General features: G+C 40.7%; 1 protein-coding gene across 1 annotated transcript in view; it reads left to right on the plus strand.

Moving 5' to 3' along the window:
- The window catches only part of LOC139723116 (fucose mutarotase-like), a 193,674-nt gene that overhangs the window by 138,339 nt on the left and 36,353 nt on the right, over nt 1–18,982 (plus strand). The window contains exons 4-5 of the mRNA XM_071634382.1: nt 277–378; nt 8,902–8,975. Of these exons, the coding sequence (XP_071490483.1) occupies nt 277–378; nt 8,902–8,975 (176 nt within the window). The remainder of the gene's footprint in view (nt 1–276; nt 379–8,901; nt 8,976–18,982) is intronic.

Genomic DNA, 18,982 nt, shown 5'->3' on the forward strand with positions numbered 1-18,982 from the left:
CTAGTGACCTTTTTGGATTCCCGGAGACAAAAACAAGTGACAATCATAGAGCAGATTCCATGTGACTTTTTTTTCTTTCGGAAGCCTGAAGTGTCTGGCGTAGGGTAAAGCCGATGTACCTGTGAAATAATTGAGAGAGGTGTGAAGTTGCAGCAAATAAAGAATGGAAAAAGGGCAGAGTTTGTTAAATGACGTGTCAGCCGGCCAGTCTGTCGGTGTTCCATTGTCATTGTCCCATCTTGTTCATCTCGCGTACATCTTCCCTCTCTATTCCAGGCGCGAACCATGCAAGTCGTCCCCTCAGACATAGACGAAGGTGTGAAGACGCCCGTGTGGGAGGAATATCAACGCATCCTAAACAAGCACAGCGGCAAACATGTGAGAAACGGTGTTGATTTTGTTTCCTTATAAAGAAGAAATTCTTTGTTGTTTCCTTTTTGGGGGGATAACGAAAAAAATAACAGAGGTGGAAAGGTGTTGAAACTGAGAATCAGTGTTTGCATTATAGGTAGATGTGTAGCCTACTTCTCTCAACCTCAACTTGTGTGATTCTTTAACTCACTCTGCCCCACAGTCTCAGAATGCTATTGGCATTATGCACAATCATATGTTTTGAATAGTGATGGCAGAGTTAATTTGTCTAGATGTGATCCTGTCGGATTTATACATATATTTTAGTCTTTTATTTCATTTTTTTTGCAATCACTCTGAGATGTCATTGCAGGAAATTTTTGGTCTCTTTTTTAAAGTCTATTTTCTTTCTTTAAATCAAAGTACTGCAACAGTATTTCTGCACCTAATGCTACTTTAATATTACCAAGCTGTCCTCAAAATCTACCTAAGTATGGTCATTTAGGGCATTGGATGTTGCGAGTGGTTAGAGGACATTTGTGACCCGCTACAACAAAAGGATCCGAAAGTCGGGGAGGACAATTTTCTGAAAGCGACATGACATTATTCCCTTGCTCTTCCACTTTGATTTCATGTATAACATGACTTTTGAAAGTACTCTGTTGCGGAGATATCGATGATTTTATTAGCGCATATCGAGTGGTTTAGGAAATCAGCGTTTCGAGAAAACCGCCTTCAAAGTTTTCCTTCCGACGCTATCATGATCAAGGGGAGGCAAGACAGTCTTCACCGCTTGACAATAGAAGGTATACTCTTAGCAACCTAGATGTTCATTCAAGCGTAGCGCCAGCGGTCTACGCACGACCAATCAGTAACTAAGATGCCTCGCACTGACCAATAAGATCACTCCCTCGTTGTTAGGGGCGGAGTCTAGCTGCGGCACTAAATCCAAATCTTCGGACACGTTTCTGTTCCGTTTAACATGTTGAAAGTCGGAAAATCATGGCCAAGAAAAATGCAATTTTCTTGCCTTTCCTTTGACCATTTAGCTTCGAAATTTCGGCAGATGATAGATGATACATTGCACTTCAAAATTATGCAAAAAACAGAAAATGGATAGTTTTGACCGATTTTGATGATCTGACTACAAATTCGATTTTCTCAGTTCAGCTATCAGCGACTTTAAGATCCTTTTGTTGTAGCGGGAACAATTGTCACAGGAGCAAATGTCATGGAACTGTTGGGAGCGGATTGCAGAGCATCTGTTCACCATAAAAGAAACGAGACATGCTGAGAATTATTGATATTCACATTGAATTTCAAACAAATCGAGGAGAATTTGTGAATCTTTTTGTCAAAAAAAAAAAAAAAAAGATGCTGAGGCTCCTGCAGGGTACATTGTGTACAAAGGTCTTTTGACTGTAAACAAAGTATGCCGTATTCATGATGTCTTACAAGAACTGGGTTTTTTGGATGCCATAATTGTCATCATATACATTTTTCCAGACAAGGGTTACTAGAGGCAGGTGAAAGAATAAAATATCATGAAATTTAATATTTTGATTGTGCGTCATGGATGGAGATCAGAAGATTATCTGGAGGTGTGTGGGTGTGTTTGCCGAGATCATCAGCCATAAAATTATGATCATATTACACTAGACTTCAGAACTTCCTTCGTTTTTTTACCAAATAAATGATAGATATGCATTAAAATATGATTCGACAATCCAATCTTCAACTGATAAATTTGCTTCCTTGTTATTTCCTATGTTATCATATTTATTACAATTAACGTCCACCTACTTTGCTGAGATAGAAAGGAGGGTTACCCTCTTCTTCTACAGTGATTAAAGGGAAAGTCCATTCTGATATCATATTGCTTTTTTATGAAAACAGAAAGATCAGAGAAGTAGAGCAATGAAAATTTTGAGAATAATCAGACACACACACAACAACAAAAAAGTTATGAGATGACAAAGTTTTAGAAAGTAGAAAAAATTGGCAATTCTGTGTTCAATTCAATGTTGAGCAGCTCCCCATTAGTTTTGTGCAGAAAATGTCACTAATTTTCATTTTTCTCAAACAGTTTTGCACAGACAAGACTTGTCCGCTAAGGATGACATGCAAAAATGTATCACTGTAAAAGTGGATATTTTCATGCGAGCAATTTGTCGCGCTCTTCTGGGTAACATGAGTATCGTGTGTTTTTAATTGTGCGGAATCAAGACATGAAATTCTGAAACATATGGCAGGCAAAAATAAATGTGCGCTTTCATTTTCAATCTTGATGTTGGTTGCGTGAAATGTACGAAAATTTCAACACTGCGAAAAATGTCAACTTTTACAGTACTCTTCAATATAATATACCAAGAACAGATTTGAAGAAAACTTTTCTTGTGAGAAAGATGAAAATTTGTGACTTATTATGTACGAAAAGAATGGAGAGCTGCTTAACATCTCTGTCACACAGAGTTGTCAGTTTGTATTGCTCTCTAAAACTTGAATAGTTCATACCTTATTTGTTTCTCTTTTTTCTTCATTTTGGGAAATTATGTTTCAGAATTTGATGTCTTGATTCCGCAGAATTAAAAACACACGAACAGAACAGAAATTTGCAAATTGGAAAAGTGCTCTACAACAAGAACTCCGTTTAACCCATTGAGGACAGGCCGATTTTGCTACAACACGCATTTCCCATAGACACTTGCCTGAGTCTACTAGGGACTCGTTCTCAACAGGTTAAAGGGTGCGTGCAGTTCTGGTTGAGGTGAGGATTTAGCTTTTAACGTTTTGCAAGATATTCAGAAACCACTCTATGAGATGTCAAAGAGCATGCAATTCTAAGGGGTATCAAAAGTTTATTTGATGAAAATCGGTTTGGAAATGGCTGAGATATCCAAAAACAAGGTGAAACAAAGAGATCCTAATAAAAGGCATGGCCTGTCGCCTTTTATCATTATCACTTTTTAGCTCACCTGAGCCAAAGGCTCAAGTGAGCTATTGCGATCGCCCTTCGTCCGGCGTCCGTCGTGCGTCGTGCGTCGTCCGTCGTCCGTCGTCCGTCGTCCGTCGTCCGTCGTCCGTCGTGCGTCGTGCGTAAACTTTTTACATTTTCATCTTCTTCTTGAAAACCCCAAGACCGATTTTCATCAAACTTGGCAGGTAGCATCCCTAGGGGGTTAGGAACTCAATTTGTTAAAATGGGCACCATGACCCTCCCAGGGGGCCCCCAGGGGGGCCCAAACCCCCCAAAATTAAGGAATCTTTAAAAATCTTCTTCTCTAGAACCAGAAGTGATAGAGCTAAGTTAATACTATGAGTTAGTTCATTGATGACTGTAGTTTCAAGTTTGTTCATGGCAGAATCAGGGATGCCCCCCTTGGGACCCAGGGGAGGGGTTCTAATGGGGCCTAAATTGTACATTTTCATCTTCTTCTTGAGAACCCCATGACCCATTTTCACCAAACTTGGCAGGTAGCATCCCTAGGGGGTTAGGAACTCAATTTGTTAAAATGGGCACCATGCCCCACCCAGGGGGCCCCCAGGGGACCCCCAGGGGGCCCAAATCCCCCAAAATTAAGGAATCTTTAAAAATCTTCTTCTCTAGAACCAGAAGTGATGGAGCTAAGTTAATACTATGAGTTAGTACATTGATGACTGCAGTTTCAAGTTTGTTCATGGCAGAATCAGGGGTGCCCCCCTTGGGACCCAGGGGAGGGAGGTGAGGAGGGGTCCTAATGGGGCCTAAATTGTACATTTTTATCTTCTTTTTTAGAACCCCATGACCCATTTTCACCAAACTTGGCAGGTAGCATCCCTAAGGGGTTAGGATCTCAATTTGTTAAAATGGGCACCATGTCCCACCCCAGGGGGCCCCCAGGGGGGCCCAAACCCCCCAAATGAAGGAATCGTTAAAAATTTTCTCTAGAATCAGAAGTTATACAGCTAAGATAATACTATGAGTGAGTACATTAATGACTGTAGTTTCGAGTTTGTTCATAGGAGATCCAGGGGTGCCCCTCGTGGGGGGGGGGGGGGGGGGGGGTTGGTTAGGAAGGTCCAAATGGGGGCCTGAATCGTACATTGTCATCTTCTTCCTGAAAACCTCATGATAGATTTTCGTCAAACTTGGCAGGTAGCATCCTTAGGGGGTCAGGATCTCAATTTATCAAAATGGGCACCATGCCCCACCCAGAGGGCCCCAGGGGGCCCCCAATTCCCCAAATTAAGGAATCTTTAAAAATTTGGGCCCTTATTGTACATTTTCATCTTCTACTTCAGAATGCCTGGTCAAATTTTGGTAGAGCTGTGAATAATTTAGATTAGTGACTGCCTGAAAGGTGAACTTGCGATACTCAGGTGAGCGCTAGACCCGCGGGTCTCTTGTTTGGATATCTCAGCCATTTGAAAACCAATTTTCATCAAATAAACGTTGAGTCCTTCTTAAAATTACATGCTCTTTCATATTTCATGAGAGGTTTCTCATTATCTCACCTAGGAATGATCAAAACGTGAATCCCCACCTCAACTAGTACTGTATAGTCGCTTTAAGACACAAGCTGACTGTTAAACCTTTGTATGCTCTGAGTGCTGATTGGCACTGAAAACCCTGTAGAGTTGTACACACTGTCCAAAGTTTCTTGCACAGAAAGGGTGTTATAAATCCATGTAGTAAAGTCTCGAAATTATAAAATGCACCATTTGGTAAGAGATGCCCTGTTCAACTGCACCTTATGAATTCTTGTCAAGCTGGCATTTCATATTTTGTAGAAAATCCCCTCCCCCTCCCCCCTCCCCCTTCCTCCCGCCTGGAATGCATGGCCCATTCTATTTACAGGTGTGATACCTTTAACCCGTTGAGTACGAGTCCAGAGTATACTTGGGCAGGTGTCTATGGGAAATGCGTGTTGTAGCAAAATCAAACCGTCCTCAATGGGTTAACCATCTCTTGACCAAACATATTTTAAGAAATTATATATCTTTTTTTGCATCACTCCCCAAAGTTCTCTCATACTGCTGGCCAATTCACTTTTTGCTCATTTCATGGAAGAGAGTCACGTTGATATAGTTTCCAAAATCAGTCCTCCAAATGTTCGTCTAAATGAAGGTGGGGAGAGTCTCCGAGGCATGTTCAGGTAAATGTTGGTGGCCATCAGGTGTGTTCTTGGGCATTGTGTGAAGGGCGGGAGGCACAGAGAGCTGCCAGTTCCCACTCAGTCTCATGCCAGTTGGGTTGAATAAACTTTCCGAGTTTGTCCCTTTTCATGGTGCCTCATATCCAACGAGCCAAGGTGTGCTTAAAGGGATAGTATAGTTTTGGTTGAGACCTAACTTCAGGTTTCTAACAGTTCTGGGTGAGATAATGAGAAACCTCCTATGAAATATGAGAGATCATGTAATTCCAAGAGGCATTCAACATTTGTTTGATGAAAATCGGTTTTGAAATGGCTGAGATACCAAAACAGAGTAATCCTAATAAAAGGTGTGACCCAGCTTTTATTACGATCACTTTATTTTACTTTGTTCTTGGATGTCTCAGCCATTCCAAAACGGATTGTCATCAAATAAAGTTTGAACTTGTCTTAGAATGGTGTGCTCTGCACTATGTCGTAAGTGGTTTCTTGGTATTTCGCAAAAAGTTAAAAGCCCAATCCTCGCCTCCACCAATACTGTACCATCCCTTTATAGGGCTAGGGCAACTGCCCATGGTAGAAAAAAAGGTGTTGCCGAGTGAAGGCATTGACATATAGGCACAACAGATCTGTAAAAAATGAGCTTTTGTGCAATTAAGTAGCGACTAAAACCAAAATATGAACAGTTGCAGTGAAATGATGTAACTATGTTTTAGATAATACAATCTGATTTGCTTGCAACATAGGCTGAATTAATTGCAGCTTTTTCTCATTTACAGATATATGTCCAGTTGTGTACATCTAGATATCAGTGCCTGCCAATTTTTAATTTTTCTGATGTTTACTGATAATTATGTGTGTATTTTTGCATGGTGTGTGTGTGTGTTCATTTCAAGGGGAAAGTATTGCCAAGACTTTATATTTTCATAATCTAAGGTGTGATATCTGGCATTTATCCAAGTTTCCCCTGCGGTAAATTTCCAGCAGAGAACAGGTAAAGCTATACCTGCACACATGTAGGCTTAGTGTTAACAAGACTTTTTATGTTGTTGTTGTTGTAGATCTTTGATATTGCTTCTTTCTTTGGGGGTGATATTGATTGTTTACAGTGAGTGTACCATCTAAAGCTGTGTTTTACTCAAGGGCATCTTGCATCCGATGGTCACTATGCTGGCTTAATGCCATCTTGCTATAACTTGCTCTTGTGATCCAAGACCACTGTGCAACCGCATCCACACGATTTTTTGGGGGTCTTCTTTTAATACCTGTTTAAACTCTGCCAAATTTGACTATATTACCATCCTTCCCCCTCCCTTTTTTTTTAGCTTGCCAAGATGGACAGAGATATAGATTTAGTATTTGATACACTTTAATAGTTAAGTGGCCCTTGCTGTCTTATCGCTGTTTGAGGCAAATGAGTGGTTTGAATTTAGTTTGATGTAGAAGAAACACTTCATTTTTTTTTTGCAATTCCAAGGCTTAAAGGGATAGTATAGTTTTGGTTCAGATGTAGAATTGAGATTTTAACTTTTGGCAAGATAATTAGGAACCACTTGTGAAATATAAAGAGCATACAAGTCTAAGAGGTATTCAAAGTTTATTTGATGAAAATTGGTTTTAATATGGCTGAGATATCAAAAAACAAACTAAAACAAGTGGTCCTAATAAAAGGTCTGATCTCTTTGTCTCTGGATATCTCAGCCATTTCAAAACCAATTTTCATCAAATAAACTTTAAATTCCCCATAGAATTGTATGCTCATTTGTGTTTTATAAGAGGTTTCTCATCATCTCACACACACAAAAAAAGTTTTACTCTGAAGTCCCATTCCAACCAAAACTATACAATCCCTTTAAGCCCATAGAAGATGTATGTATATATGTATGACCTTTAACCCCACACTGCAACCAAATTGTACAATGTTATTAACCACACCTGAGAAAATTTGTGAGTTGGACTTACGCAGTGCTTATTGCAGAATGGAACAAATGGAATTAACTTTGTGAAAAATCAGCAACCTATTGATGAACAATGACTTGCAGTCACTCCCATGTATGTCGAGTGGCATTAAGATCACGGCATGTCAGCCATTATGCCACATACTGCGGGCTTTAATTTAAAACAGGTGTATGTTTTTGTGTGTGTGTGTGTGTGTGTGTGTGTGTGTGTGTGTGTGTGTGTGTGTGTGTGTGTGTGTGTGTGTGTGTGTGTACAATACACAGTTGTCAGACTTGCACATAGAAATTCAATACAAGCTCATGTTGAATGTCATAGAGTAGAATCGAACGGAGCAGTAGTTTTACACAGAGCAGAGAGATTGTAATAAAACAGGTGAGCAAATATGCATATGTCATTTGTATTATATACTTTTGTCAGAAATGAAAAAAAAATGAGATGAAATGAAATGAAATGAAGTGGAAAACTTCATTAGATGATTAAACAGTTGAGGAATTTCAACAGTTGAGCAGCATAGAGTTTTCAGAAGAGTAGAATTGGTCATTGCTCTTGCATGCAAACTGTATGAGGTATTAATGATCTTCTGGCCCCACAAGTCATCCATTTGCTCACAAGCAATTCTTAATTGATTTTTGTAAAATTTGAATTCAATAAAAAAAAAAATTATTTCATATCAAATTGCTGTTGACATGCAATGACTTAACAAAGATATCTCTGTAAAGGGGAGGGGTTGTAGATTAGCAGTTTTGACTCTGTGTAAGAATTATTTCACATTAATGCACCATTCATGTATCAACCAATGGGAAATTTGTGAGGTGTTGACATCATCAACTTATTTCAGTTCAAAATTTCATAACTTTCTTATTCCTCATTGTTGTGATATTCCATGCTCTTTAAGCTGTCTTTGACCACAGAGAAGAGTACCGTTTCGAAATCTGCTTCTCCTTCCTTTTCTGTTAGAAGTTAGCATTGTGATTTATCTTTGCCTTGTATGTTTGGATTAGACTTCTTAGCGATGCAGTCAATTTCAGTTATTCTTTTACTGAAAACTTTGCGTACTGCCAGTGCTGCACTGTCAGTGTGACACAACATACCATGGTCGTGTTCAATAATAATTGTTAACTTATGCCATCAAATGATATTTGACAGATTACATGTGAAGGTAACCTTTTTGCAATAACTCGCAAAAGGTTAAGTGTTTTCTGGCAATAACGGCTGTATTCACTAGGTGCAAGATTTTTTAAAGCTTGCCTTACTCCCTTGAGTGATCCTAGTTGACGTACTAAAGGCCAGATGGAATTGGACCAGTTTGCTCAAACTTAGAATAATTAGATATCATTTGAGTAATTGCCCGCCGGGTAGACCTATTGTCAGAATTGGTGGGGGATTCAATAAATATGTTTCAACCATCTTGTTCTGGAGTGCAACATTCTCGTCTTCAATTTTCTCTCCTCCACGGCAGGTTACCATGGGTACCATTGAAAGATTCGCTTTCTACGAGACAGCCAAGAAAGCCTATGCCGTGGTAGCCACGGGGTGAGTGTTGCCATTGTTACGCAACTCTTTTGTGGTTGTTTGGTTTGTTGTTTGTTTTTTTTGGTGATTGTCTGTTTATTTTTTTGTACGCAGTTGACGCGTAACTTGACTTTGTCCCAGTAGGATGGTATCATGTAACCAACGACGACGAGGTGAGATAGGAACATCTACAACAAGTTCTGTTGTTTGTTGATTCCTTTGAAGAAGATGAGGCTGCTGTGGAGAGGCATTTGTCTTGGAGGAGAGAGAGGAAAATGGCAAGGAAGAGAGGACAAATGGTGAACAAGCTTTGTGTGGGTGTGTGTGTGTGCGTGTGTATGTGTGTGTGTGTGCGTGTGTGTGTGTGTGTGGAAAAGAAGGAAAGGTTGCTCATCTGAAGATGGGTAAGACTCAAAATGTAGGTGAAGTCTTGACACCAGGAAGATGTAATTGAATCCGGATACCCCTTTCATACTTAACAGATTTTACCTCAACGAATCCTGTGAAAATCTAGTTGTATGAAAGGTCTAGCAGATGAAATCCGGGGTAAAATGAGCGCATGGCTTTTCAAAGATTTAACCATCAAACCATCCCTGGTAAACTCTTTAAGTGTACTCCAATAACTCTAGGGTAATGCTGTAGTGTGAAAGGCATCACAGGTAGAACATCCAGGTGGAAAGTGAAGGCCATTTTGCCAACAATGTCTTGCAGACCAATTTGCGCATGTTTACCATAACATGTACTTCCACTGCAGAAGTGGTGCTTTGGCGAAATTTAACCACAAAGTCGTTCGCTAGTTTGAAAGAATTTCTGCACGGGTGTTCCACGTGGGATTCCCCATTGAATCTCCCAGGTGATCCCTCTAGTGACTCGGGGGTATTACCGGTAGATGGCAGAGTGGAGATAACCCAACAGAAACTACCCACACAGGGGCCATGGTGCCTCATGACCTCAAGAAAATGGAAGAGAAAATATGTTTGAAGAACAAGTGTTAAAGAAAGAATGTTCATAGTTTCAACAGCTATAATGATATGTTTAGTATGCAGCAGCAGAGAAGGAAGATGAACTGGTTTTGTTTGAAAAAAATGATTGTGAAAAATTCATATATTACACAGACAAAAAAGGAAATGAATGAATGGACAATGGAAAGGTCATGACCTAGTATCCCAATTAAATCCTGACCAGTATCATGGGGTTGCCCGAAAACTTCCATCCTCATCTGTCAGTAGGAGAGGGTTGGGTTGAGACTGGGAGCTGGGGAAGAAGTAGGGGGTCGGGATACCGGTAGTAGGGGTTGGGTTGGGTCCTCCTTGTGCCGGTATTATGGGAGCAAATCCTTTCTAAAGCAGAAGATTTGCTCCTGGTTCAAGATGCTCCAAGGATTTTTTTTGTCCAGATGGAGGGAGGGAGAGCGAGAGAGGGGATCAAGAGTGGCCTGCAAACCTTGTTTTGTGGGTACTTTTTTGAATGCTCTCTCCTTCATGGCGTTTGCTGTCAGTGGAGCAAAGTGTGAGCTTGTCTACCCACACTAGACAGCCCCTGTATACAAGCCGACCCCACTTTGTCGCGGGGAAGAATTTCTGATTTCTATAAGGTCATAGTGAAGAATGTCTCATTTTTTCTGGGATGTAAGTGCGCAATAGTCAATGCAGCCATTGATGTTCTGTAAGGAACTTTTTTGTGTTCTTTCACCAGCATGTTCTAGCAATCCTATTTAATTAGGACTGAAAGCTGTCTTTTCAGAGTTGTGTAATTTATGTCATTATTTTTGCTATGCCGTATAACATGCAGATATCATTGATATTTGGATTTATTTCTCTCATTGCTAATCTTTGTATCTGTAGTTAGTGTATTAGATATTCACATTTGATTAAATACATATAAAAACCATGAGCAATTCTAGTTTATGCCATCTCCATATTTTGGCTGTTTTTCAAATTGAGTTATATTTTCCTCACATAAGGATTTACAATTCGTTACCGCATCAAAATTATTTCAGACATTGCAATATATCAGAGGCTGTGTTATATCTGAAAAATTGTGAAGAGTGAGCTAGTTTAAAGAAAAGTTTTAAAACAAAATCACATTTTTAATTTGTCACCCTGTTCAAGAGATATAGATATTATGTGTGGGAGGACATGTATGGAATGTTTCAATTTGTCCCACATAAGCAATCCCTTACATAATTACAGCGGAAATTTAATTTCTGCCACGCTAAGCACAGGTAAAGTGGAGGGAGATCCGCCAGAAATGGTCTTCCATACTCGATAAGCATTTATTCTTTCATACGCCACACTGACAGTAGCACCCATTTATGGGATGGATTAGCGAGGAATTAAGACTTGTGTGAACAGCCATTTATGTCAGGGCTTATTTCAGTATAGCCCTTCATCCCCTATGACAGTTGACCTTCGCAATGTGGAACTTTCCCAAGGTCATGCTGGATTTAAGGCTAATCTCCCTCACCGTCAACCACAAATCTTCCCCTTAACCAAATCAGTGTTCCAGTGCATTCTATAATTACTCAGCATAATTACTTTTTTTTTGGCTGCAAAAGTGGACAAAGTTTATGGTTTTGGGGGTGAGTGTCTAGAATATATGTTGCTGTGCATAGTTTTGATGTAAAACCTCAAAATGAAGTAATTCCTGTCATTATCGGACATCTTTAGCCACTTGCTTTAAGACTTGAATCACTGTACTGTGTCCCTGATTGAAATATTTATTGTAATCAAATGATTATCATATTCAAATGATTATCATATTCAAATGAATCACTGTATATCCATATACATGCTCTTTGAGTTCAATCAAGTTCAAGTTCATGCTTCCTCCATCTCAACATAATCAATAGCACATCCGCACAGTTATTTCAATGTGATATTCTTTCGTGACCCAAAGGTCAGTGGCTAACAGTACGTATGGATATTGATACTGTCTGCAGCCATTACTAAAGGAAAACTGATTCCTGTGCAAAAGAGTGAACAGTAGACCGAGCTTGTGATGTTCATAGTAGGAATTCAAAAAACACATATTACATGTTTCTGTTTATATCTACATCTCTATCTCTATCTCTGTCTGTGTATACATTTATACATATGGCATGTGGTTTGTTCATTGTTGATCATGTATCCTATCATTGTTTAAGAGCCTATCACATGCTCAGCCTCAGCCATGAATCACATCCCCTGTGGGATTCCGTTTGAAGATAAAAGAAAGCAAAAAATAAAACAGCACTTTCAAACCCACTCAAAGCCTTTAAGACTAAAACGGTTTCACTCCTATTGGGAGAATAATGACAGATTTGATTTTCAGATTTAAGGGTTATACATACGATTGCAAGCTTCTTCTTTCCTTCTTTCCTTTTGAGATGAAATGATTATTCCAACACTTTAAGCAAATTGTACAAGTTCGGCAACTTGAAAATTATGAATAATGTTTTGCTATCTTGCTAAACTTGTTAATGACACAGAGGAATCATGGAATATGCATCATCATTAATACAGATGTTTAGTGTACATCTTATAAAAGTGTCTTGAGTTATTAACTCCAACTTATGAGGCATACTTGTAGTCCTATAACAGTTTGTGAATGTGTCTAGCCGAACTGGAATTTGATGAGGCTACCAAAAGTTCTAGGTCACCTGAGCTTGTCCCAAGTAGGCCAGCCAAAATGCAGTCATTCCAATTAGCCCTGCCTGTCCTCCCTCCTCCCTCCCACATCAGAATTGGGTCATATGTGATTGGCATTGCATCCCTCCAAAGAAGGGAGCAAAAAAATGAGAGCAACAGGTAATTTAGAGTAGTCTGCGATATTGGCCTGCCTGCACTCTGACATTATTCTCTGCTTAACAGGGAAGATTACACAGCATTAGGTCTGGATCCGAGTCCGAGGCTATCAAAATGGTGCTAGACCTGCGTGGCCATACCCCACTTGTTGGGACTTTCCTGCGCAAATGGGCGCAGCCATGCCTGCCGGCGTGGATGCTGGCTGAGCAGTTGTGCCAAGCATCTAACTCTTTATGTGCCACGTTCGCACACCCAACTCAGTCGACGGCGTGCCAACTTCGCATATTCTGCTCAAACGCCCAAACCCGCCCAAACCGATGGATAAATCGCCAAATGCCACAGTACAATGAAAACATTTCTCGCGATTCCGTTCCCCTCTCACGTAGCTTGCATTTTAAGTGGTGATTGATTAGCAAGCGGTGTTCCCTCCTGGATTTCCATGTAAATTCTCAGTTTCTGTCACTGTCTTGTGTGGAAAAGTCATGCCTTTACAATAATGTAGCTACTGGTCATTTGAAAGGAAAACAGTCATAGATTTGCCATGTAGTTTACATCAAAGCAAAACTCGGCATTTTCTCTAGAACTTTGCTCACTGCATGTCCAGCTTAACCGTAATCTATAAAATGTGCATAGATTTGAAAAACAGAATGTTTTCCCAAAGCATGACTACATTACTGTCTCAGAATAATGTGGCACACAGGGGGTTTCCACCATGGCACTTGAAGAGTTAAGTGGTTGAGGCACCCTCTACAAATTGTGTTGCTGCATGAAGTGTGAACCACTGTAATTCTGCATCATGATTCGCCCATTGTGTGGGCTTAGCCTCATAGGTGAAGGGCTGTTGAACCATGTGAAGAGACTAATGTTGTTTCAGGGCAGTCTTATCGGGTGCAATGCTTCATTCATACTCTTGAAATGTATTGCAGATTCTCACACATGGCTTGGGAAGAAAATCAAAAGAAGCTTCATGCTGTATATTATGTAGATAAATGATTAATAACACAGTCTCTCTTCACATCTGTATATTAAAGCTTCAGTCAAATATCGTCGCACGTGAATGATGTCAGTACGAGGTTTTTGCCTAAATTCCCAGTTTAGTTCATCTGTGAACTTGAGCAGAATATAAACTCCCCCCCCCCCCCAATATACTTTTTCTTCTCAATTTGACGTCAATGTTCAATCCAACAGCAGTGCTATTAGAGACACTAACATTTTGACGTAGGTTGATCCATCTTGCCTGGCCAGAGAGTTGGATATTGGGAGCGTAAGCCCAGGGCTATCAAATGTCAAACTTACTCAGATGAGAAGTAATCATGGATGAATTTTTTTTTAAAGCATCAACCCTGTCCATTTGACCTACCCTTGACAGGAACTTCATTGTCCCCGCAAGGGCTAGCATTGTTGTAAGTCTCTGCCTTATTAACCTATTGAGGACGGTTTGATTTTGCCACAACACGCACATCCCATAGACCCCTGCCCGAGTATACTCAAGACTTGTCCTCAACGGGTTAAGACACCCCCAAGAATTGGATCTCCATCAAGACCTCACAGGTATGCAAGGATGGCTTGTCATATCTTTGTGAAAACTGTATGTCTTTTACATTTTTAACAAACATAGGGGGAAAGAAATGCTGCACAAACTGATCAATGAGCATGTCTCTGTTGGTGAAGAGAGTACATGTATTACTACCTCCGCCAAGGGAGGAGGTTATGTTTTCGTTACCGTTGGTTTGTTGGTTTGTTTGTCCGTGTGCAAAATAACTCAAAAAGTACTTAAAGGGACTGTACAGTTCTGGTTGAGGTGAGGATTTAGCTTTTAACGTTTTGTGAGATATTCAGAAACCACTCTTCATATGAGATGTCAAAGACCCCATTTACAGTGCGAGGCTCGGCCGCGGCCGAGCCGCGGCCCGGCCCAGCCCCGCTTCAGTGTAAACGCATAAAAGGCCAAATTCAAGGCCAAAATTGGCCTCCCATATGGCCTCGCTCTGGAGGTGGTCTCGGCCGCGGCCAAGCCCTGCCTTTTCTCAGTGTAAATGCAAACTGGGCCAAATGCGCGGCCAATTTTAGTCTGGCTTCCAAACCCTCTGCCTGTACTATTTCGCTAATCAGAATATTAACCACTTCAACGTTGAAAACTAGCATAGTTTAAGGTGGTTTTGTCCTGCAAAGGATTTTTTCCTTCGACAAAGGCCTTTGCCCGAACGGCGACTTTGTCACCACGGTATTCAGTTGGCAAAGGGTCTGAAAACCAGACAATACCAAATTGCATTTGTTTACAAGCAGAACGCCACTACGACAAAATATTGAAAGGTTTGAATTAAAAGCGCTGCCGAGCCCAGCAGTGTAAACGGACAAAATTGCGGGGCTCCGGCCCGGCCCCGCACCGTAAATGGGGTCTTAGAGCATGCAATTCTAAGGGGTGTCAAAAGTTTCTTTGATGAAAATCGGTTTTGTTTTTGTTTGTTTGTTTCTTTTCCATATGAGAGGATGGCTTGATAGCCAATATTCAGCTGCAATAGCTGGTCTTCCATGGGGTTCAGTTGAATGTAAGGACGAGACCAAATGTGCCATGGTGTAAACCCCCTGTGTGCCACATTATTCTGAGAAAGCAATGTAGTCATGCTTTGGGGAAACATTCTTTTTTTCAAATCTATATAAGTTCAATAGATTTTCGTTACCCTGGACATGTAATGAGTAAAGTTGTAACGAAAATTCAAGCTTTGCTTTGATGTAAATTGTATGACAAATCTATGATCGCTTTTCTTTTGAATGACCAGTTACTACATTATTTTAGAGGCATGACTTTTGCACACAAAAGAGTGCCTGAAACTTAGAATTTACCCGCAAATCCAGTACAGAACACCACTTGATAGCCACTCACCACATAAAATGCAAGCAACATGTGACAGGAATGGAATCGCGAGAAACGCTTTAATTGTACCGCGGCATTTGGTTATTTATTGATCGGTTTGGGCGGCTTTGTGCGTTTGAGCAGAATATGCAAATTTGGCACGCCGTCGACTGAGTCGGGCATGCGAACGTGGCACATAAAGAGTTAAACACTCTGCTCTTTTGCGATGAATGAATGAAACGGGATGCTTTACGTGCATGAGTTGTGACTCTCTCACACACAGGACCTCCAATCATTGTCCTGTCTGAGGGACAGAGTGTTTTGCCTCTTTCTAGAGGGGGACAGTATGATTACACACAACATTGCTCAGTAGGACCTGGGAATTGAACCGTGGTCCCTTGGATTGTGAGGCAGACGCACTACTGACTAAGCCAACTCACTGCCCTGCAAGTGAAGAGTGAAGCCCTGTTTGACATCCCGAGAACAAAATTCCTCTAAAATTCAAATAAAATTGCAGGAGAGAGTGAGGGGTGCCGTTTTCATAAACACACCGTAAACTCTACCCAGGTAGGCTTCCACGAATGGGGTGTGTCTACTGAAACCATGTGACTACCACGTCTACCGGTCAGTTCCACCTGTTGTTCTACACTGTGCACATACAATCACGGATATCAACTACATGGAGATCAGTGGTTACAATCTGCACATGTGATCAGCATATTGTGTGTTAATCATCCTCTGTCTGCAATGTTGCGCGTGCGGGTTGAGTGCGTCAAAGGAATGTGTTCTGATAGTAGGGTTGTCGGGGTAGTGTAGCGGTAATGTCAGGGTATAGTGCCAGAGCAGAATTTGGCAAAAGTTACTGCGGCATCATGGTGTTGAGGCAACATTTTTCGGGGACCATTCAGGCGGGGTGAAAAAAGATTACCCTCACATATCCCAGACATTGCCGGAGTAACTCCAGTCTGAGGCTGGGCGTAAGAGAAAGAATGAACAAAAAACAGAAGAGAGATGGACAGAGATCCCTCATTATTATAATTGCTGATGGTAAAAAAAGAATTCATACAAATGTTCGACCCTAGAATGTTCCCTCTGAAACGTGTGATGTGTCGGTCAAGTTGTTTGTCGCCTGCCTTTGATAATGGTACAGCATCATTTCACTTCCTACGTGGGGATGAAGTTTTAATGAAAATGAGCAAAGAAAGCGGGATTTCATCAGGATTCATAACCGAGACCTCTGGATTGCCAGACCATCGCTACATACCGACTGAGCTCTGGAAAGCCCAAGCACGGAATTCATTTCTGAAACCCCTTAACTTTCAGTACTTGTGTGATCAGATGCTATTATAGAATGGGTTGCCAAAATCCTGCAATCTCATTGGTCGAGAGCTGTGTGTCGATTTTAACTGGCGGCACACTGCCTCACAGAGGACAGCCACTGTAAACATATTACTGTGCACTTGTAGCAAAGGTTTGCGCTCTAAGCAAGCGTTCGCACACTCAGTAAGTGACACATATTGGCTCGAAAATCATGCATCTAGTGATTACTGGACACATGCATGGTTTTGAGGTACTGGATGCATGGGTTTTTTGTTTGTCTATGGCAGGCCAAAAGGACAATAATCCAGTAAATATGCTGTCAGGTAACGTGAACAAAAAAAGTGGATTTCTGGCCAGAAAATTGTCAGTTGAAATGGTGTGCATGCGGTAACTATGGAATTTAGCAGAAACCTACTCGACGTCGTATCATGGGTTAAGCATTCGCCCACAATTTCGACTGATGCACTCAAACACGTGCATCATTTGTAGCCTGATACAAAGCTGAAGAATAAAAAACAACTCAGAGATAAATGCGTGGGATCATTGAAGTGATGCAGCTTCTTGTGCAATGTGTATATGTAAAAAAAATCAAACAAAAAGGAAAATTGACCATAAATGAATTGTACGAGGGACAATGTTGTATAAAAATAGCAATGGCAATAACAAAATGCATATATTTTACGACTGATGTCTTACAAACACATACATTAACTATATGTTTCGGAGAAGGTACTCTTACTTAGACTTTGCCTAAACTTAGACTCATATTTCATGTCATTCCATAAATAAGTTTTCTACTTCGAAGTCTGCATCACCAACATTGTAGGATGCATATGTACAATAACTTCCCCAGTGATTGATTTACTAGATAGCCAAGTAATTGCCTATTTTTCGTACTTATTCTTTATCTTTACTGGACTCCTCCCAGATGTATTTTGCATAGCCTACAGTTGCAATGAGTGCTCTAAAACCCAGCAAATGGACAATAAACTTGAGACCATTTTTATTTTTCAAGAGCAGACCACCTCATATATTCCAAGCGTTCATTAAAACTGCATGGAATCATGTCTGGTTCCTCAGTTCAATGCCTTCATAAACGTCTCTGTTTTGTTGTTCTTTAATGTCACCGCCCCCGCACGGTGCCAGATAGAAGCATAATGTTTTTCTTTGGGTTGTATGATTCGCCCAATTCCGTTCATCCCCGATCTTGTCGTCCCAATGTGATAAGAGATGGTTGGTAGATTTTCTTGGTGCCTTGATCCATGTATGCTACAGGATGTTCAAATGACCTGTGTAAATCTGGGGCAAAATCCCACAAGGTCAAAAGCCAAAGGTTACTGAACTGTGGCTACAGCTGTCTTTTTTTTCAATTCTATCACAGAGGAATATCGATGATATAACATTTAATGAGAAATATAGAAATGATAGACTATTCTAGGGGGTATATATTGTCAGTTGGTGGACATGGTAGAAATAGATTGACAAATATTTGCACGAACATGATAGGGCAAAGGTCAAAGTCACAGATCACTGTACTTTTGTTTAAAAAAAGAAAAGAGAAGAAATCTGCCCTAAAAAGGGGAACTCATTGCCCTGGAGACTAGACAGCAACCTGGTGGCCATTCAAGTCTTCACTGGTTGCAGGGACATCTCCACAACATCGTCTCCTAAAGACTTGTTGGTCTATGGCGGAATCACAGGAAAACCAAACCTGAAATCAAGAGATTATTAATCGGGAGGGGTGAAGGTTGAGGTGTGAATTTTCTTCAGTTTGTCTCCCTCCACAAGTGAATTTGTAAGATTGCAGTTTCTGATCTGTAATTTAACAAACATGTCAGGAAAAAAAAAAGAACCACGGGACTCAAACCTGTCATCTACTGCTTTCCGGGAAGCGGCACTACTTCCACCTGGCTATCCCTAGTTGCCGGCAGTGACACGATAAACTTGGAACAAATACCCAAGCTCCGAAATTCCGACATTATTCCGTTAAGTAGTCTAAAGCGGACAAGGCATTCGTGAAAGCAAGAGAATATTAATCAGAGGGGAGAAAACCAAACTTGTTTGATTCT

The sequence above is a fragment of the Diadema antillarum genome, unplaced genomic scaffold (genome assembly GCF_040938485.1).
Source record: "Diadema antillarum isolate AM-2024a unplaced genomic scaffold, OU_Dant_1.0 scf00000181, whole genome shotgun sequence".
Taxonomy (NCBI): Eukaryota; Metazoa; Echinodermata; class Echinoidea; order Diadematoida; family Diadematidae; genus Diadema; species Diadema antillarum.